This window comes from Microplitis demolitor, chromosome 8 (genome assembly GCF_026212275.2).
Source record: "Microplitis demolitor isolate Queensland-Clemson2020A chromosome 8, iyMicDemo2.1a, whole genome shotgun sequence".
NCBI classification, from domain to species: Eukaryota; Metazoa; Arthropoda; class Insecta; order Hymenoptera; family Braconidae; genus Microplitis; species Microplitis demolitor.
In genome coordinates this window covers 8036847-8060348 of record NC_068552.1, presented here as the reverse complement: position 1 = coordinate 8060348, position 23502 = coordinate 8036847, and the positions used below count along the sequence as shown (strand labels likewise).

Genomic DNA, 23502 nt, shown 5'->3' with positions numbered 1-23502 from the left:
TTAATGAAAGTGGAAAAACTCACGAAAGTTGCCGAGGGGTCGCAGACTTAGATATTATTAGTGAGTGCACGGGGTGATTCTAGACAGAGTCGGACGGACCGGCGAACGAAGCTGACCAGGAACCGCGCATCAGTTATACAGGTAAATATATAAGCTCTGGAGAGGTTAAAGTAAACCTTCCGGAAGCTATCATCATATTAATAAATTTGTAATTCTTGTATCCGGCAGGAAGCCGATACAATTATGGAAAGATAATTAATTTGTACTGAATTGTCAACAGATAAGAAAATTTATTGGAGAGAATTGGAAGGTATCGGAACGAGGAGATCGGCAGAGAGAGACTGGGTGAAGTTAAGAACGCCACGAGATTGAAAAAAAGGAGGTAAATAAATTGTCGGCGGTTAGCCACAATTTATTAATAATTAATTTTCATAATTATTAAGTAATTATTATTCGTGGGCAGTCGCCATTTCCGGGTCGTTCCTTATAAATAAAAATTCTCGGCAGAAGCCAGAATTTTTTTGTTCATTTACAACGCGGTCCGTCGAAATAAAATTCTCGGCAAAGAGGCCAGAATTTTAATTATTATTAATTATAAATTAAAGAAAATTTTCTCGGCAGGAAGCCAGAACCTAGAAGCTTTATTAAGTCATTACTATATGATAATTTAATCGATATTAATTAATAAGAAAATATAATAATTAGTAAGACTGAAAATTTAATTTCGTAATCAAGTGCTGTGAAAAAGTGATAAGAAATCTTTATAATTAATTATTTAACTTTGAGTAAACTATGGGTGTCAGTAAATTAATAAAATTTTTAAAAGAAAATCTAAAGTTTAACGCGAAAAAAGAAAGGCACGAATCAGAGAGAGATATACTGCGACGCGCGAAGTAGAGAGGAATAGCGTCAGTTACTCGAGTCAGAAAATCTATCACTTGATGGGAAATTTCTACAAAAAAATTTCGTGAATTAATGTAAATGGTGATACAAAAGAGAAAATTTTAAAATAAGTAAATTTAAATTTTAGGAAGAAATTTTGAAGAAAATTTAAATTGTGTGTAAGTCCAGTAGACAATAATTGAGAAATTAAATTATGCGTGTGTGTGTGTGTGTGTGTGTGTGTGTGTGTGTGTGTGTGTGTGTGTGTGTGTGTGTGTGTGTGTGTGTGTGTGTAAGAAATATCATAAATTCCAGGGGAATTATAATTAATTAGTTCAAAATAATTAGATCCAGGGGATCTGGCAAGTTGCCAATTTTGTTTCAATATAGATCCAGGGAATCAGGCCGGTGGCCATTATAAAGAAAGTCCAGGGGACTAATTTTATTAAGATCCAGAGGATCAGGCAGACGCCAAAATTGTATCAGTCCAGGGGACTCAGTATTAAATAGATCCAAGGGATCAGGCCGGTGACCAAATTTATATTAATAAGTCCAGGGGACTCAGTTTTAAATAGATCTAGGGGATCAGACCAGTGGCCAATTAAATATTTTAATTCATAAAGTCCAGAGGACTAATTAATCAATGTGATAAAGTCTGGTGGACTCCGTTAGTTAATAAAATAATTATAAGTGAAGTAAAACCCGCTGGGTAAAAGTGTTTTGTGATAAATAAAATTGTTAATTATATTAATTAAAATATTGTGTAATAAATTTAATTCCTCATCCTTTCTCACTCTTGTAAAATTCAACGACCCTGAATTTTCTAAAATTAACATCTCCGGTTCTGGAAGGCCGAGTCTTATCTTCCAGTGGCACCCTTATTAAGATCAATTAATAAAGGGGCCAAATTTAGCAAGGTTGGAAATTACCCTGTTACAAAGGTAAAGAATAGAAATCGAATTTATTGTGAGTATTTGATTTTTTTTTGTTTTGCTACATGACTTTTTGTATGTAGCTCGGTTTTAATTTCAGCTTTGAGCAAAAAATATTCTTCCTGATCATCTATGATCTTGGTTTTAACACTAATTTTTTACTTACTTATTGCATATGTTTCTTTAATCATTTTATTGGAATTATTTTCCAAGACACTCGTTATTTGTTTATTTTTTTTTAATTAATGATCTTTTGTTTTATTAAATAATTTTTCTTCTGTCTAATATTAATGTAATTTTTGATTAATTAATTAAAAATTTTATTTTATAAAAAGAAAATACTTTCTATCTCTACTGAAGTTATAATTACAACAGGTAATGGGACCAAGCTTCTAATTATAATTAAAAAAAAACGGAGTGAATCGTTTATGATTTCCATAATTCAGTAAAAAACGACGTCAACATTGAGGACTACGAGATTGGAACTTTTGAATAAAGATTATTATGAAACATGGCAAATTCATGTAGAGGCATTATTAATTAAAAATGATATGTGGGAATATGTCAATGGTGGAAAAACCAATTCCTAATCTGGGTGAAGGTAATGCTGCGAGTATAGAAGCGAGAAATGAATGGATCAAAGCTAAACCAGAGTTGATATGAGCAATTAATTCTACAGAATTACAACATGTTCGTGGTTTTAATACTTCTAATGTGGTTTGGCTCAAACTTGTGTTACTTTATGCGTCTAAAGGATCTGCAAGAGAAAATTTATTGCTGAAGCAATTAATGCTTTATAAAATGTCTGAAGGTGGCGATGTCAGAGATCGTGTAAATAAATTATCCGATATAGTTAATCGACTGAGTGCTCTGGATATTGTGGTAAATAAAGATTTATTGTCCATAATCTTGTTATATAGTCTCCCAGATAGTTATGAACGTTTTAAATGTGCTATGGAATCACGTGATAAACTATTAAATGTTAAAGCTCTTAACGTTAAAATTCTTGAGAAGAGTGAAATAAGATTGTCACGATATTTAAATATCGCGACAGTCTCGCATCAGGTCAGTGAGCAACAGAGGGCAGCACACGCTGCTCACACGTCTCATCTGATAGTTTGTTAATATGATTATTTTGTTTATTTATAAGATTTTGTTTTAATTATGGCGTTCATAATACTTTATTGATTTGTTAGGTATAAATTGTATTTGAATCAGGAAATTTTACTGATTAATTTGAGCATATATTTCGATTTTTATAGCGCTGGGAGAAATAGTTGCGCATTTCAATTATGTGCTTATGATTATTTTGATTTGTTGGCGCATGCGCGTCAACGCAGCAGTTAGCATCAATAAATTTATTTATTATAAATAAATCTCCTAGTTTGGTGAATAAATCATTGATTGATTTATCTTCAAATCATATTAATAAGTAATTATGAACGAGGCAACTGGTCGTTTAGCGTCGGGAACTTGATAAATTATCCGGCCAAAGTTATGTAGTACGTTGGTGGTACTGTAAAGAAATAACATGAGACAGTTGTATATCTCCATCAGTCAAAGTGAGATATACGACAAAATGGCGTCGGCCTAGGTGCCGGCATGAGATTCACGTCCTGCCATGGTCAGACGTAGGAAAGTCTCTGTAAGAGTAGCGTGTGTGCTCTGTTACATTAAGATAATTATAATTTTGTCGCCATTTGGTATTTTGAGTAGATAATAGAAACCCATTGGCATTATTTGAGTATTTTGGTAAACCGCATAAAGGAAAATACATTTACCGTATTAGCGTGCAACCAAGGGAGTTGAATAATACGTAAACTGTAAGTACTTTTTTGGCTAATACATTGGCGTGTAATTTGGTTCCCGAGTTGGTGATCATTTGTCTATAGCATAAGAGTAAGAGAGATAGTGAATTCTGAGTATTAATAATTTGTCATAAGCATATGATGAAATGCGTGACTATTGTGCCCAGTAAAAACTAATATAATCAGTAAAAATATTCAGTATTATTTTATCATCACCAAATACATATTGTAATAAATATTTGGTTATTTTTCATTATCACTTAGTATTAACGTAACTTATTACTGCTATAATTATTTTCTGCGTTATTATTTTTATTATCACGTGTGAGTGATTCAAGAGTTTCTAGATATTATTTTACGTAATTATTACTAATTCTAAGTATTATTATTACATTATTATTTTGCGATTATTATTTTGTGAATAGTGTATAGCATTCACCAATGGTCTAATTGTACGAAATATTTACTTAAAATATTTGAAGATTATCTTAAGATTTTAGTAGTAATTTTTGAATATCACGGGCGAGTGATAATATTATTTACATGCGATAAACGATTTTGTGGATAATATATTTATTGTTTATTCAGTATTATCATTTTCTTAATTTGTATATACATACCGTGTTATTTTTGTAACTGAACTATTATTATTTTATCTTCAATATTGTTTATTTGGTTATGCGATACCATTACTTAATTTATAATTTAAAATATATTTGAAACAATGGTCATCAACCCGGTAGTTATTTAAATTTTATTTATTTACAATACTGCTATCTTTTTCTTGCTTTCTTTTTCCTAAAATCTGAAATTGTTACCCTGTTCTTTATTTTATATTCATTTTTATTTTTCTCCGTTGTATTTATTTTGAGTCAATTTTGTTCGTGGGGCACACGAACTGGCGCCCAACTAGGATATCTAACCCAGTCTGAGCAGAACTATGTGTCCAGGGAGATTCGGGATATCTCCAGGTGGGATTTTTGGTTGTTATTATTTAATTTTTCAGTTATTTTTCACCAACGGAGCCATAACGGCTATTGAGCGCTAACCACACTCCGCCATGGGACGCGTAAAATAGAGGAGAAAGTTATAAGATCATATCCATTTGTTGAAGTAGCTGGAAATGTGGGAGGTGGAAATCAACCGAATAGCAATGAATTTAAAGGACACTGTTTTAAATGCGGAAAGAAAGAACATAAATCTCCCGATTGTCCAACAAAAAATTTCAGGTCAAATTTCAGAAGAAATGTGCATGATAGCGTCACGATTGGAGATCATGATTGACGTAGGTACGATATTCGTATAAAATGTAGTGAACAAAAGGGTACTTATATTGATCAAGGTCCAGTTCGTATGCCCGGCTACCGTTAACCAAATGCTCAATTTATTTCATTCTATACTTAAATCGCACCCACACAATATTGTAGGAGACAATATTGATAATAACCCAAAACGGTTCCCAATTTAAGATGTGACTGATCTAATTTCACAATCAAACGTCGAGCGGTAAACGTAAGATCGTGTACCCCCTACTGTGAACTATCTGTGTGAGCGGCTAAATTGGTAGAAAAATAAGGGATAAAGGAAGGATTATTTAAGAGCATTTGGATCAGTTTTGTATGTTTTAGATAAGGGTCCAGCGAAAAATAAATTGTCTGATAGGTCATTGAAGGGAATATTCGTAGGTTATCTACGTGAAACAAAAGGATATAGAATTTGGTTACCAGAAAGTAAAACATTTATTATTGCTCGTGATGTAAAGTTCATTAAAGATAATATTTCTACAACTTTGAAAAATCAACAAGTTAAATTATTATTTGTTTCTGATTTGGAAAATAAAAATAAACCATGGATTGAATTGGTAGCTGGATTTCAAAATAAAAATGAAACTGAGACTATAATACAACTACTTGAAGAAGATCAAGAAGATGAAAACTCGTCCAGGACTTCACCATTTATAAATGAAACTCTCAAAAGGATAAAAGGAGAAAGAAGAGGTCGTGGAAAACTAACATTGGTTAAAACAGGTTTTAAAGGTTAACGTAGAAATTTATTTTCAACAGCTAATAACAGTGAAGTCAAAGAAATTTTCGAAAATGAATACAATGATAATGATGATAATAATATATTTGCTCGAATAGTTGAAATTGAATTAAATGATGCTAATAAATCTTCAGAAAGTGATGATTGGAGAAAAGCAATTAAACCGAGTTTATTGAAAAATGATACTTGGGATATTGTAAAACGACCTCAAGGTCAAAGTGTAATTGGAAGTCGTGTAATATTAACTATTAAATATGGATCAGATAGATTAATTGAAAAAAGAGAAGCTCGTATTGTTGTAAAAGGTTACAGTCAAAAGTATGGTATCGATTATAATCGAACTTTTGCTCCTGTTGCAAGAATGGAATCAATGAGGATTTTATTTGCTTTATCAGCTGAGTTGGATGCAAATATTAGACAATTTGACGTGGTGACTGCATATTTGAATAGATTATTGAATGAAATTGTATTTATGGAAATTCCGGAAATGTTTTATGAAACATTGGAATGGATTATGAAGGATAATCAAGTTAGTGAAGAAAGAAGAATTAAAGCATCAAATATACTTAAATCTATTGAGCAAGGAGGTGATGTTTACAAATTAAGAAAGGCCCTTTATTTTCTCAAGCAAACTGGTCGATAACGGTAAATAGAATTATCAAGTAAATTGGAAAATATCAAACTTAAACCTACAAAAACAAAAAGCCGTTTGAATTATACAAAACGCAATGATGATATCTTGCTATTATTGATTTATGTTGATGATTTTTTGATTACTTTTTCGCATATTTGTTGGATTGACGAGATTAAATGTAAGCTTTAAGATGATTTTGAAATTATGGGTTTAGGTCCTGCAAAATAATGGTTGGGATTAGAAATAAATCAAACTAATGAATATATTTTCATAAGTCAAAGAAGATATACTATAAATTTGCTACAAAAATATGAAAGAAGTGAATGTAATTCACTAAAAACACCAGCAGAATTACCAAATAAAAAAGTGAATTATTCTACAAAAAGTAAAGAAATTGATAATCGAATTTACAGAGAACTCATTGGGGAATTGATGTATTTGGTGGTTGGAACGAGACCTGATATAGCTAGCACTGTTTCAAGATAAGCTCAGTTTGTAAATTAACCGAGTCAATAAGATTGGTTAGGAGCTAAACGTGTACTAAGATATTTGGCTGGAACAAAAAGACTTGGAATATTATATACAAAAGAAATCAAATCCATGTGCGAATATTGTGATGTTGACTGGGAAGGTTGTGTTGAAAATTGAAGATCATATTCTGGATTGTTATTCATTTTGGAAGGGGATGCTGTAAGCTGGAAATCACAGAAGCAACTAACTGTTGTCTTTTCATCTACATAATCAGAAAATGTTAGTTTATCAGAATCAGTGAAAGAAGCAATATATTTAAAAAATTGGTTAAAAGAACTTGAACAAGAAAAATTCTCAAAAATTAAGTTATTTATTGATAACTCGATAAAAAATGTTTAGATCCAAGCATATATGATTGGATCTAAACAGTCAGATATGCTTGGATCCAAATTTTGGCGCGATCCAAGCGGATCAAAACAGATCTGACAATATCCAAACAGATCTTAAAATATCCAAAGAGATCCAAACAGATCTTACTATATCCACGAATATATATGTATATCCAAGCAGATCTGCGTAAATGTCGATCTTTAAAGAAATCTACATAGATTTAAGCACATATATCTAAAGAAGTTTCACTACATTCTAGTGAATGCATGTATAAATATATTATACTTTAGACCATTCTAATAACAATATCTACTCAGATTTTGGATCTTATTGCTATTACCTCTTAATGCTTCTGATAAACCTTTGTATATAATATATTAAAACTCAATTGATATTTAAGTAAAAAAAAAAATATATGAATACTTCAGAAACATTTTTCAAACTGATTTATTTTATTTATTCATTACAATATCAACTATATGATTTAAATAACGTATATATCAAAATCGGTAAGAAAAAAAAATTTTTTTACTTTTCGTATAAAAAAAACTCTGTATTAAATGTCTTATTCGCTGTAGAACTCCGACAGTTCGACGATTCAGGAGCCGTATCTGTATGTAATATACATTCACAATTTTTAAATATAGTGGAAACCTAAACATGCAAACCTTCTCAATTAGACAGTTTATAGATAAATTGAACGAAATATAGATAGCCCGAACTGGGAATCGAACCCAGACCATGTCGGTATCGCACCGAGTGCTCTACTAGTTGAGCTATCTGGCACTATACGATATTCCGTTCAATTTGATCTATAACTTATTGGGCCACTCCATCCATCGTACGGTAACACATCAATTTTTAAATATAATGAAACCTAAAGATGCAAACCTTCTCAATAAAACAATTTATAGATGCTCTATTGTCACTCGATTTTTTCGGGTACCTCACTCAATTTCAATCACCTTTACACTTTTCAAAGTATATTAAAAGAGTTTGAAATCTATATCATCGTATAGAGAATTTATTGAAGAATAATTATAATACAACATAAGGTTGATTATTCATTCTATGTTATATTTATAATAAATAATTAAGTTGAGAGGAGCACTGATGTCAATTAATTAACTGATTTCTTGTGATCACGATAACTCCCGAATAAAATGACTCACAGACCCAACTTTTTTTTTTATTAGCATTAGTTCGCTGACTGCAAGAACCCTTTCGTTAATCACTGTTGAACTCTTTTTGATGTAATTGTAATAAATTAAAACTTCAAAACTTGTAATTCACGAAAACTTTAGCTGCCATTTTTCTTACTATTGTTATCATGTATGTGCTTATTTTATTTTTCTCCACTTACTACTAGTAGCAGTATCAGTGTAGCAGTAGGATAAAACAAAAGCGACATCTCAGACAAAAACGCGGGAGATTTATAGAAAATAAAAAAAAAAAAAGTTGAACTGAAAATAAGAAATAAAAAAAAAAATTAAATTAACAATCTAGAAGTAAATAAAGAAATTCATAATTTAAATGAAAATAATGTTATGAAATGAAAATAAAATAAAAGTAAAATGAACTATTGAGGTGTGCATTATTAGACATTTTACTTTTTATTCTGCTGTTTTGAAGTTCCAGTCTCTTTAAATTTCATGCAGGATAACATATTTTAGAGGCAGTGAAATCGGGGGTGACAACCTGGGATATGTCCGTTGCAGAAATAAGAGTAAAAAAATTAGTAAAATATCGAAAAATAATATTATTATTATGTCCTCACTGCTAAAAATGTCTGAAAAAAGAATGCTCGATGAATTAAAATCAAAGCTAATAAAAATATTGGTGTTTTCTTGGTGGTCAATGTAAATGAACTTGAGAAGTGTTCACCCCTTAAACTCGATTTTTCGGAAAAACCGCAAAATACGTATTCTCTACTTTTTTTCCTTTTCCGATCGTCGTTGGGTTCGTTAGCATCCATTGGATCGATTTGTTTTTATAAAAGTTTTGTGAATTTCAACCTTTATAACTTTTGTTCTATTAACTTCCTCATTATGCCACCAAAGGCATTTTCCATAATTTTTCACGCCGAAAATGATGCCATTGGTTGTATTTAATTGTTTAATCTGCTAGTATGCGAAACTTAAAAAACACCCCTTTGGGACCTAAACTTTGAGGGGTGGTTTCACTTCTTAAATATGTTTTTCCTTAGCTAAAAAAAAATACGTGTCCCTTAGATTGCACGAAGAATAACATATCTTAGTCCCATCGAAATCGGAGAGGGACACTTGGGATACCTTCCTTATTAGTATCCTACCTTTGCAATGGACCATTATGGATTTTTATCATTTCTTTTCACCACGAATCTTTAGAATTCTGTTCTTATAAAAATTTGCATCGGCTTCTGTTGTAAAAAATTTTACTTTCAATTTAAAAGAACTTACTTGAGGTTATTAACAAGTTCAAATTAAAATAAAATAATTGACAAAATACACAATAACATAATCAACTTTGTAAATTTGTTCAAAGATAGTTTCGTGACACTATTACGATAAAATTTATTTTTGTACTATTTTATTGATTTAAATAAAGTAACAAACGTCGAAAAATAGAGAGGTGATCACAAATGCTACTTCTACTTGATAATTTGGTTTTAAACCTACAGTGCTTGACATTGAAACTCTACTCACCATTCAGGTGGGTCATGTGGAATTAGAGTGAGCACGTAGTACTCGCGGCAAAGGTGTATTATAAAAAAAAAATATAAGCCACGATTGGTCCCGCGGGCCAGCCCCAAAACTTATTGCTGTTTTCCAGCTCAAGGAGCTTGAAAACATTAGTTTGAATACATTTTCGAGTTCTTCAAGTCCGAAAATATTCTCGCATGCAATTGTTTTTTTTGAGCTATTCAAGCTCAAACAAGCAACTTTCTATGTTAAAATTTACAATTTAAGAATCGAAAATCATTAATGAACAAGTGTTTTTAAAATTTTTATTCCCAATCATACTCAACAAAATAAATTTATTGAGGCAGAAACCAATCTCCGTGATCTAAATGAAGATTTAAATGAGTTTGGACTTAGATCAGAGCGTTAATACATAAAATATCCGAAAAATATGAAAAACCGTGTTCTTTTAATTTTGTTGATGATAGTATGATTTTAACTGGAAAACGATTTACATTACTCTATGCGATTATCGAAAGAGACTGTAAAAACAAAGATTTGGCATGATTTGGAACACATTTCAGCACATTAAATTATGATTTATCCTTGAAAAATAACATAAAATGTTATTTCTTAAACTTTTCGACCCTGATATCTTTTGAACTAATCAACCGAAATTTAAGTTCAATGTGCCAATTGACCATTTTATTGTGTTCTAGAGCTGGGTAGATATAGAAATTGATCAGATGACTCACTTTAAAGACAATTGAATAAAATCGTTTTTCATCATTTTTTTCTCCAATAATATCGCTCGGAAGAATTAACCGATTGAGATGATTAAGGTAGCAATTGACGCGTTTTATTGAGTTCGAGAGCTGATTAGATTTTGAAATTAATTCGATCAATCCATTTCTAAAAAATTTTAAAAAAACCAAAAAAATTTTATTTTTGTTTTTGCATTTCTGCTGTATCTCAAAGTCAATCGTTTAATTTTTGAAAAAGATATAAAGAGTTTTCATCACAATAATCTAAGACTAATTAAGGTTAAAAAAAAATTAGTACTGTATCTTTAAAATTATTCGAATCAATTTCTAACTCAAGATCTTGGTTGGTCGCATAAAACTTGCATTTTTCTTATTGCGTTTTTGATGAAAACTATTCTTTAATTTTCGCAATTGTGTAAAAAATCGATATTCATGTGTAATTGATAAATATTAATGAAATATTTGTTTTTCAAAAATCCAGATCTTTTATTACCTGCCAACTTCAACATCTGCTCCTTCATATTTCTCTAAAAGTTTAACATAATCAGTTAAGCACTTGTCGTGATACTCTAAATCAAATGATACCCATGTGAGTTGTATAATGTTCCCTGGTGGTGCTTGAATAATCCATGTGCACTCTTCATCATTTGCGTATCCACTTGAATCGGATGGACTACGGATTTCTCCATTATTTAATTTAAGAAGTCCACCACATCCTTGAAAATTAAAACTTACTTTATAAACATATTATTTTAAATTGATAAAACTAAAAAAATAACTAAAAAATATTTGTGTACTTCGGTTTACAGTAGTATAGTTTGCAAGAAAACCTCGACCATGAATACTCGCATCGGCTTCAAACTTAAGATACATATAATTCAGTGATGAATAAATTGAATCACTTGGTTTTTTCTCTTCATCACCACAAAGATTAGCAAGAAGTGTTGAATTTTCACTATCTCCATCATGAATTTCCAAATGATCGAAATAACAATCGACAAAAGACGAACCTTCAATGTCCATGTCAACTATATCTAAAACTATTCCTTTACCAGGTGGTTGAACTATCATAAAATGACAAGTTCTAGCACCCGGGTAATGGTTTGGATAATATGGTGACTTTATCATTCCAGATGGCTCGTGGAATTCACCACCACAAGACGTTTCATACTGCAATTTGAAACCTGTATGTTCATTACTCCAATCACTTTTGAAAACTATCAATGCTACATTTGAATCTAGTTCCATTGTCGAAGGTAAATTACTACCACAAAAGGTTCCTAAAGTTAGAGAGTCCATATCAGGTCCTTCAAAAATCTACAATTAGAAAAAAAATATGTATATATAGATATATATATATATATATATATATATATATATATATATATATATATATATATATATTAAACCGATAGTATGAGACACCGATTTTTTTGGTCGAAAATAGGTTACATATGCCTCGCAGAGTCCCATCCAAATAATTTTTTTTTTTATACATTTTTTTTTTGCGAAATATAGGACAAAATGATAGTTTAAGGACTGTCCCCAAACTGTCTAATACGTCGGAGAAACGTCCTCAAACTATGCGAATAGGACAACGCATACTTTAAGGACTGTCCTCATAGTAAAGTTATTTCGGGGTCTATTTCTTTGAGGACTGTCCTCAAAGTAATGTTAATTTGAGGACTTTCATTTTGAGGTCTGTCTTTAATTTTATATTTTTATCAGTTCCTAATACTACAATCAAACAAAAGATCAATGAAACGAAATTCATTTTGGATAAATTCTGAGATTGAAACGGTTTAAACCTGCGTGGAGTCGTTTGAAACCACGTAAATTAAAAAGGAAAAAAAGTGTTATCAGCAAAAATTCTGTGGTAATATCATTTATGAACAAAAAAGGTCCGCTCCAAATTAAAAATTACTCATTAGATTAAATCGTCTAAGCGATCATGTTAAAGAATAAGAATCATAGAAACGATGTACTCATTTTACAATTGAAATATTTGATGCTTTTGAAGTTATAAATTTTTGAAGTCAAAAAAGCAAGCTGTAAGCAATTGACCCTTACTACAATAATTATTGATTTGTTGCACATGTATGCGCATTTTCTTGTAGGGAATAAAAAGATGTTTCGTTTGAGCTCTAGGTGAGCTTTATAGTACAATTTCTAAAATTGTTACTGCAAAAAAAGTTTTTTTTCGAACATTTGACTACGAGAGAAAAAATCTTATCGTAAAAAAAATTTTTTTATAATAATTAGAAAAGCTAAAATTTGAATGTTATAGGCTTTGAAATGTCATTTCTCATGGATAACTTTTTATTCTTAATTTCCTATCAGTGCAAGTTTTTCGTGTATCTCGCACCGATTGCCCATGATGCATATACATGAGTGTAGACACACCGTAGCTGCATTGGATAAAGACGTCCTGTGGAAACTTTTATTTTATGAAATTCTGACATTTTACAAAGTTTCAGAAAAAAATTTATAAAATATCATAAAGCTATAGAAATTTCAATAATGGCAATACTATTAGTTCTAGATCAGTTTTATGAAATTGTATAAAATTTTATAAAAATTCATCGAATTTCACTTTAACTGCTTGTGATCTTGATAACAATCATGGGAAATTTTATAAATTATTAATTTATAAGATATCTTTTTATAAAGTTGATAAGATGTAAGCCACATCAGTACAATAGATTACGATGTAAAAATGTTTATTACTTTTTTTTTATAGTGTTTGGACTTTGTAAGCTAGTTAATAGTTATAAGATAAAATAACAAAGAATAATTTATTCGTTACGAATCGTTGTTGTGACATACAAAAAACTTTTAAAAAGCTGATATTTTAGTGTCTTAGTAGAATTTTCAGTTACACTTTATTCTAAACCTGATTTTTCGTAATCCAGGAAAATTACTAACTCTTCCAATTTTTAAAACGATGAAGAAATTCCTGTTATTATGGAAAAAAAATATAATTTAACAATATTTAGCTTCGTCAGATAAACAGTTTAAGATTAAACTTCGAGAATTATACCAAATTTGAGTTGATACTTTGTTTAAGAAAATACTCATTATTTAAATTATTAATTGTTTTTTTTTTTTTGTGTAACTAAAATTTAAATTGACTCAGCGTCAATACAAAGGAAAAAAATGAAAAATTACTCAAGATCTATTTACTTTGAAATAGAATCTCTAACAAAGTTACATAATTAAAGAAAATAGAAATGTCTCCGACCACAGTAGCTAAAAATCAAATTCTTCAAAAAAAAAAAAAATAACTAAAGAAATAAATAAATAAATATAAAAATAAAAACGCCTACTTCGTAAAGAATTTAGTTAGCTATTGAAATTTTTGTCATATTTTTATTAGGTTAATCGGAGCTCTGATTATATCAGAAGATTTTTCATATTCTGGATTCGAAAAATCTCAATATAAACTTTCATTAAATGGTTTGAATATGCAAGAAATGAAACTGTTTTAAAACCTCCGATGAACAAAACCTCAACTTAACTATTTTTTAACCAATGACAAAATATTTTTCAGAATAGAGATACTGAGAATAAACTACAACTAAATTTAAATTAAAATCAATCGAAAAGAAACCAGCAGTAAGCTCCGCAAAAATTTGTTATTTACAAGTATGGATGCATCAAGAAAAGCAGTTTTAAATTTTACTAATACCAAATTGGAATTGATCTAATCATACAAATGTTATTAAACTTGAAAGGTTAATAATAGGTATGAAAACATTCGAATTTAAACAATATTAAAATGGGTCAGATGCGACGTAGCATATATTATTAACATGCAAAACAAAAATTGTTAGAGGTCATTTTTACCATTTCAAATTGATAAATATGCTCTACTGAAATTTTTACTCAAAATAATCGAGTACTTTATTAATAATAAAAAATTTAACAGATCTAATTTGGGCTATTTAATCTAGTGGATTCGACTATGGTTCTGCTCTAGACTGGAGAGGAAAATTAAAGAGAAATCGGAAAAATACCATGCAGCTTCAAAACAACTTAACTGTCAAGACAGTCCGTGAAGGCAAAGCAAATACTTTGAGGACTGTCTTTAAGCTGCCGTCGCTATTCCAGACTTTAAAAATAGAGAAAATCTTAACTTTCTTAAAGGGAAGTTAAAATACCACGTAAAATTTGAGTTAAAAATACTCTCAAATGTTATAAAGTATGATAAGATTTATGATATTTGGTAGAAATCCGTAATAATTTCTGAAATTTAGTAAATTCATTTTTCACTAACAAACTTAAATTGTGTATATATCAACTATATGTGTATTAAACCGATAGTTTGAGGACGATTATCCAATTAAACCGATTGTTTGAGGACATTTTGATAGTTTGAGGACTCTGTAAAAGTTTTCTTATACCTAACCTGTACTTTGAGAATCTGTACATTGAGAAGTGTTAAAAAACAAATTTAATTCATTTTGAATTTTTTTATACGCCCTTACAGTTCTCGGTATAGGTGCTGGGAGCCACATAAGAGCGTTAACGATTTTTTAACTTCCCGTTAACAAAATTGACAATTTTCAAAAATTCGAAAAAATATTGGTTTCGGTCCGATTTTTGAAATCCGAATTTCTACCAGATTTTGACATTTTAAGGTTCTAGGAAGCTATCCTGACGAATTTCACGATGATGTCCGAGTGTATGTATGTCTGTACGTACGTACGTATGTAAATATCTATAACTCTTGAACAGATGAACCGATTTCGATCGTTAAGGTGTTATTCGACGCGGCTCAAGGAGCTCAAAAACAGCGGGAAGTTGTGGGGCTGACACGCAGGGTCAACTGATAGACCGATTTTTTTTTCTCGAATCTATTTGACATCTTAAAAAATCAGAATAAAAAGCAAAAAATTTTTTTCTAAATTGGAAAAGAGGTGACAAAAAACCTGCAAAATTTTTGAATGGATTTTGGTAGGAAATCAAGTGTTCTATAAAAAAAGTGTCTTATCATTCTTTGATAAATCTATCTGCTTATAAGTTATTAGATCTTAGAGTCAAATTGATATTAATTTCGAGATCTTTTTATTTTCCCAGCAAAACTATCAGACTTATAATAAAATATCATGAGATCATTTTTCTAGATGATTTTATTCCCTATAAATTATTCCAAATAAGGTTTTTTTGGATTCCACACTGTTTTCTAGATGTTTTCGTTTTATTGTCAAACTCATGAAATCGATCAGATCACTACTTTTCTCAAGAGCTTGACATTAAGATGAAAATAACTAGGAAGTTATGCGGAATTTTAATAAACTTTGTGAAAGATAATTTGTAGGGAATACAATTATCTAGAAAAATGATCTCATGATAATTTATTATAAGTCTGGTAGTTTTGCTGGGGAAATAAAAAGATCTCAAAATTTACTATTAATTTGATTTTAAGATCTAATAACTTTTGAGCAGATGGATTTATCAAAAAATGATAAGACTTTTTTATGGAGCGTTCAATTTCCTACAAAAAAGTATCTTGAGCTTATCTGTACAATGAGCCGTTGCCGAGGCATAAAATTGCAAGATTAAATTTTTTTTTCATGTTATTTAAACGGAAAATCGAAAATCACAAATCGGCACCTCTTAATATTAATATAAATGGCTCAAACTTAATCAGAATTTTCTTTTATCATCTTGAACGATATTTTGACGGTAACTAAAGAAAAAGAAGTTAGTTATTTTTTTGGCCCACCCTAATGCACATTCATTCTATTTTATAAGATTTGGAAAAATTTTATGCCATTCAAATTCAGTCTCAAGATGATGATTCTCTAATATTTCATAAAATTCTATAAAAATTCTTATAATTTCATATAGTTTTATAAAATTACATGAAATTTCATGAATCTATAAAATTACTTAATATCTTCATATACGAAATATATGATATCCTATGAAATTTAGTCGAATTCCATAAAGTTTTAAAGTATTATTCTAAATTTCATAACTCTTTGTAGAATTACATATAAGTTTGAATCCTGTATTGAAGAAAATGATTTCATGAATAATTTTACAGTTTTGTAATATTCCATGGAGTTTCACGAAATTTAATGTGGTTTTGCGAAATTTGAAAGAGTTTTGTAAAATTTCATAAAATGTAATAAAATTCAAATTCAATTGTATGATAATAATTCGTTGATATATTATAAAGGTTCGTAAAATAATTCAGAGTTCAGTAAAATTCTATGAACTCTTATACTATTTAGTAAAACTTGGCTGCACAAAATTTATAGTTTGCAAAATTTAATGGAGTCTTATGAAATACTATATAATTCTTAAAACTATATAACATGTTGTATTCATTTATTATAAATTGCATCCTTTATTTATAAAATTATAAGTTTTTTTATAAGAATATGAAATTTTATAAAATCTTATACAAGTTATGGAAGGTTGAAACTTTATAACGTGATAAAACGTTGGTGTGAGTACATTTGCGTACTCTATGAGCTCAAAAATACTCTTGCATGCGATTGTTTCTTATGAGCATTTTAAGCTCAAACAAGTTACGTTTATGCTTAAGTTAAAAAATTTTAAAGACAGAAATCATTAATGAACGAGCGTTGTTCAAATTTTTATTCCCAATTATGTTCAATAAAATAAATGTTTTAAGGCACAAATCGATGTAACTGATCAAAACAAAGATTTGAATTAATTTTGACTTCAATCAGAGCGTTAAAATATAATGGATCCAGAATACAAAAAACTTTAAAAACGCCGTTTTCTCTATAACTTCAAACAACTTATTTTTCACTAACAAACTTGAATTTAATATATCAACTTTGTGGATTAAACCGATAGTTTGAGGACCATTCTCCAATTAAACCGATTGTTTGAGGACATTTCGATAGTTTGAAGGCTGGCTAAAATTTCCTTATATACAACCATTACTAAGATTACAGGTCCAAACTGTCAAAATCGTTCATACTTTACGTGCGAAAAGAAATTCTAAAGAAAAAAAAAAATTGAACGTATTTAGGTTGAAAAATCTACTTGATGATCCATTAACATAAATCTAAAAAAAAAATTGATTTCTTAATTTTATGTGTAGTCTTGAGAAAATAACTCAGAATCGAAAAACATTATTTTTCTAGATTATGCTTTTTTTAGATATCAAAAAGCATGATTCTAGGAAACAAATTTTTTACACTTCTTTTATGGCAATCATTACTATAAGAGTGTATAAAAAAAAATCAAAATGCGTAAGCTTAATATAAATACTAATATTTATACTTTTCAAGGGAAAACGTATTGTTAGAAATTGCCGGTAGAATTTGCTAAAATAAACCCTTATGGCACCTGCAAAACAATATATAAAAGAGTATAAACCTTCATTGTTTAGAACCGTCCTCAAAGTATCGGTTAGATTTTAGAAAACTTTAATTTAGTGCTCAAACTATCAGAAATTTCACAAACTATTAGCTTAATTTAATTTCATTATTTTAATCAAATTTAGTTTATTTAATTTCAGAAAGTGTTATGGATTTCGACTAAATTTAAAAAAATAGTATCTCCTTTTATAATATTTCAGAGTGTTTGTAGCTTTTCGTTATGGATGTTGAAAATTAAAAAAAAAAAAAACATGGAAGTTATTACTGGTCCCGGTCCGGTCCTCGGAAATTGTGTTTTTATCAGGTGTCGACGTTCCGAGGTTCTAGAATGCTATTTCAAATATTTTGAAATGGATGTCCATTGGGGTAGGCCAAAAAAAACTAATTTTTTCTTCTTTAATTGTCGTGAAAATATTTTTAAAGATGCTGAAAAAAAAAACTGATGGTAAAGTTTAAGCTTTTAATATTAATATCAAGAGGTGCCTCATGGTGATTTTTGATTTCCCTTCAAAATATTATAGGAAAAAAAAATTTTAAGTTTTGAATTTTATATCTCGGAAATGGCTTATTGTACAGATAAATTTAGAATATAGTTTTGTAGAGGATTGAACGCTCCAAAGATATCGTCGGACTAAAATTACTTTTATTCAGCAAAAATAATTTTTTTCAGGTCTACGCATTTTTTGAGTTCGAAGAGTTAAAAAATTTGTTAGTCTAAGATGTTTGAAGTACTTTTTCAAAAAATCAGCTTACTAAAAAATATTCAAGATGTTGCTCACAAACTTCCAAAATTTCAAAAATTACTTTACTGAAATTTGGACTTTTCTATTTCCTAAATTTTGCACGCCTTGAACGTGAAGTGGTGAGGTTGTGCTTTATAACAGACTTGTCAAGGTCAAGAAATTTTCTCACATTAAACTGTATATATTATTTTTTTTCTTGTAACAGCAATATTTTCTATTTTTCAATTCAATATTATCATAGAATTTCCAGTTGTAAACATAACTTTTCAAACGTTGCTCCAGAATTTTGAGTATTAATTCCTATATATGTCACTACTATTGAAAATTATGTTCAATTTAATAAATGTATTAAAGCAGAAATTAATGTCAGTGATCGAAACAAGGATTTAGATCAGTTTTAACTCACATCCGAACGTTAGTAGTGTCACGACAAAATATCTGAAATAAAATAACTGGAAAAAATATCCCAAAAAAAACATAAAAAATTGTTTTTTTTTCTATAACACCAAAAAACTAATTTTTCACTAACAAACTTGAATTTAATATATCAACTATGTGTATTAAACCGATAGTTTGAGGACCATTCTCCAATTAAACCGATTGTTTCAGGACATTTCGATAGTTTGAGGGCTGGCTGAAAATTTCCTTATTTACAACCATTACTAAGATTACAGGTCCAAACTGTCAAAATCGTTCATACTTTACGTGCGAAAAGAAATTCTAAAGAAAAAAAAAAATTGAACGTATTCAGGTTGAAAAATCTAATTGATGATCCATTAACATAAATCTAAAAAAAAAAAATGATTTCTTAATTTTATGTGTAGTCTTGAGAAAATAACTCAGAATTGAAAAACATTATTTTTCTAGATTATGCTTTTTTTAGATATCAAAAAGCATGATTCTAGAAAACAAATTTTTTACACTTCTTTTATGGCAATCATTACTATAAGAAAGTATTAAAAAAATCAAAATGCGTAAGCTTAGTAGAAATACTAATATTCATACTTTTCAAGGGAAAACGTATTATTAGATATTAACGATTTTTTCCTATGCTCTCATAACTTTAAAACGGTAGAATTTGCTGAAATACGCCCTTATGGCACTTGCAACACTTTTTTTAGAAGAGTACTATAATAACCGCCTTCATTTAAAGAAATGATATGAAATGATTTAAAACTATTTGAATCGTCTAATATATAGATATACACTTATCATAAATTAAATCATTTTTTTTTTAATCAGGGTGGACTTCATTGCTTAAAACCATCCTCGAAGTACCGGTTAGACATGGGAAAACTTTTATCCGGTTCTCACACTATTAAAAATCTCTCAAACAATCGTTTTAATTTGAGAATTGTTTACAAACTATTGGTTCAATACACATTAGGGTGGGTGAAAAAAATCAAATATTTTTTTTTTCTTACAAGCGATACGGAAAAATGGGTTGCTAGACGCTTTAAAAAAATTTTCACCAAATATGATCTCTTAATTTTAATAGGAACATCCTGCTAATCGCAGTTTTTTATTTTTTTTTTTTTATTCCAATAGAAAAAAATTAATACCCTATCATTAATTGATTGTTCAGGAAAAATTTTTTCGAGAATTTTGTAGAAAATTTAATGCTCCTCAAAAAAGGTATCTTATATTTTTTCCGTGAACCTCACCATTTGAATGATATTGAAGATTTAAGTTTGATTCTTCTAAGACAAATTTCACTTTTGTTTATTAATTTTGTAACTCGACAATAAATGACTATTATAAAATGCACAATACAACTTTTTGTAAGAAATTAAATGCTCTATAAAAATGGGGTCTTATGTTTTGGCGATGAAATTAAGCGTTCAAAAGATATTTATCAAAGTTTCATGTTTACTGATTTCAAAAGTTTTTGATTAGATATTTGAAAAATTTCAATGTAATTTATGAATTTCATACGATTTTCATTTTTTGTTATTAATATAAGTATTATTTGATTTTTATTTTTAACATTTTTGCAAATTTGTTTTCAATAATTAAATAATAACTAAACTAAACTAAACTAAAATAACTAAATAATAACTAAACATTTCATTTTTAATCATTAGAAATCAAATCATGTTGTTTTTTTTTTTCAATAACGTCTTCAAAACGTCGTTAAGAATTTTTCCAATATAGCTGGATTTCGTCCTAGGGAAAATTTCTTCTCTACGAAGAGTAATTTCGATTTTTATGGCAAGTTCTTAAAGAGCACCGAAAAAATTAGCCTATTTACAGCAAATAATTGGTAAATTTACACATAAAAAAAACTAAAAAAATATTCTGAAGTATCTCTGTTGATGAAAACTAAAATTTGTGTAAATTTTTTCAAAAGTTGAAAATTAAATTGAAATTTTTCGAATATCTAATCAAAAACTTTCGAAATCAGTAAATATGAAAGTTTGATGATAAATATCTTTTGAACCCTTAATTTAATCGCCAAAACGTAAGACCCCATTTTCATAGAGCATTTAATTCCCTACACAAAATTTGTATTGCACATTTTATAATAGTCTTCTATTGCTGAGTTATAAAATTCATAAACAAGAATGAAATTTGTCTTAAAATAATCAAACTTAAATCTTCAATAACATTCAAATGGTGAGGTTTACAGAAAAAATATAAGACATCTTTCTTGTAAAGCAGTAAATTTCTTATAAAATCATTGAAGAACATTTTTCTGTACAATCAATCAATCAATGATAAGGCATGAATTTTTTTCTATTGGACTGAGAAAAAAATAAAAAACTGAGATGAGCAGGATCTTCCTATTAAAATTAAAAGCTCATATTTGGTGAGAATTTTTTTAAGGTGTTTCGCAACCCATTTTTCCGTGACGCTTGTAAAAAACAAAAAATTTGATTTTTTTAACCCACCCTAATACACATTTAAATAATATATAAAATGTTAGTGTTTTAGTCAAATTTAGCTTATTAACTTTCAGAGGTTGTTGTGGATTTCAAAGTAAAAATTTAGAATACAATATGAATTCTGATTATTTTTGTAATTTTAAAAATTTGCAAGCAAATTCTTCTACATGTTTTATCGGGTGGATTTTTGAGAAAGGTTTTTTAAACGTGTAAAATTACCGAACTTTCATACAGGTTTCGAAGAAATTTTGAATTAAATTTTTTTGGGCCACAGTACAGCATACACTCAATGTAAAACGTTGTTCCGATCTTCTTTAATCTTAACTTTATTGGAAAATTCATTCGATAACTCTTTCAATCATCTCAATTGAATCTTCTTGACACATAATTTCCTATTATAATTTTTTTAAATTCATTGGGATTATAATATTCTTATCTAATGGCTAAGGAACATTTAGCCATTGTGTTAAATTTCGCACCACCTAGCAATCTTTAGATCATATTTTTTTATGAATATACCAACACATCCATAACTCATTTACATTTCTGGTCCTAATATATGATATTATGAGGACAGTCCTCGAACTATCGGTTTAATAGTAAAATGAGGATAACAATTTTTTTTCTACAGTATATAAAAAAAAATTCAATGCAGCGACTTTAAAACATCATATATCACGTAAAAAAAAAAAAAAAAAAAAAAGGTGGCTCAAACTATCGTGTATAAAAAAGTATAAACGTTTTTGATAGTTTGGAGCCGTCCTCAAAATATCGGACCTCAAAGTATCGGTTAGATATAAGGAATCTTTGAGCCAGTCCTCAAACAATCAAAGTGTCCTCAAAGAATCGGTTTAATCGGAGAATTGTCTTCAAACTATCGGTTTAATATACATATATTTATATATATATATATGTATATATATATATATATATGTATATATATATATATATATATAATTTTATATATACTAGAGTACTTCGTTTCCGGCGAAAGTATTTTTTTTTGTTGCTCATCGAGCAAAATATTGTTTTTTATGCTAAAACAAAAATTCCTGCCAAGTTTGAGCTCTTATTTTCAATCCTTAGTACATTCCATTTGCTTTCCATGATTCCCCATTTAAAATACACTTAAATTAAATTACTTTTTTTTAATTTTCTAATACTCAGCTGCGTTTTTTGATATTGACGCAGATTAGGTCACCAATTGTAGGGCATTTGGTGTTCTTCGAAAGTGCTCATAGTAACTTAGCTGTAATTCCAGCTGTTTCATTGATGTCCGCTGAGGAAGATATTTTTCGTATCAAATTGACCTTTATTGGCTTGCAGAACGGGAACCAATGAATGCACACCAAAAAATGTAAACGGGAATTTTATAGGAAATTTTATTCCCTTCAAAAAAAGCCCTATAACTCAAGTCGCTAAAGTATATAGCTTCCGAGTTATAGGAACTTTAATAATTTAAAAAATAAAATAGCAATTGTCATTTTTATTTTAAATTATATTTTTTTAATTATTAAAACTCCTACAACTCGGAAACTATGGACTTTAGCGACTTGAGTTATAGAGCTTTTTTCAAAGGGAATAAAATTTCATATAAAATTCCCCTTTACATTTTTGGTGTGCATTCATTGGTTTCCGTTCTGCAAGCCAATAAAGGTCAATTTGATACGAAAAATATCTTCCTTAGCGGACATCAATGAAACAGCTGGAATTACAGCTAAGTTACTTGGAGCACTTTCGAAGAACACCAAATGCCCTACAATTGGTGACCTAATCTGCGTCAATATCAAAAAACACAGCTGAGTATTAGAAAGTTAAAAAAAAGTAATTTAATTTAAGTGTATTTTAAATGGGGAATCATGGAAAGCAAATGGAATGTACTAAGGATTGAAAATAAAAGCTCAAACTTGGCAGGAATTTTTG

At 29.1% G+C, this 23502-nt stretch overlaps 1 protein-coding gene across 2 annotated transcripts in view; it reads right to left on the bottom strand.

Annotated features, from left to right (window-relative positions):
- LOC103577995 (cubilin-like) overlaps positions 1 to 23502 on the bottom strand; it is a 318246-nt gene that overhangs the window by 260769 nt on the left and 33975 nt on the right. For both annotated transcript variants that reach the window (XM_053741631.1, XM_053741632.1), the window contains exons 13-14: positions 11382 to 11901; positions 11078 to 11300 (exon numbers count right to left, since the gene is read on the bottom strand). In XM_053741631.1, coding sequence (XP_053597606.1) covers positions 11078 to 11300; positions 11382 to 11901 — 743 coding nt within the window. The remainder of the gene's footprint in view (positions 1 to 11077; positions 11301 to 11381; positions 11902 to 23502) is intronic.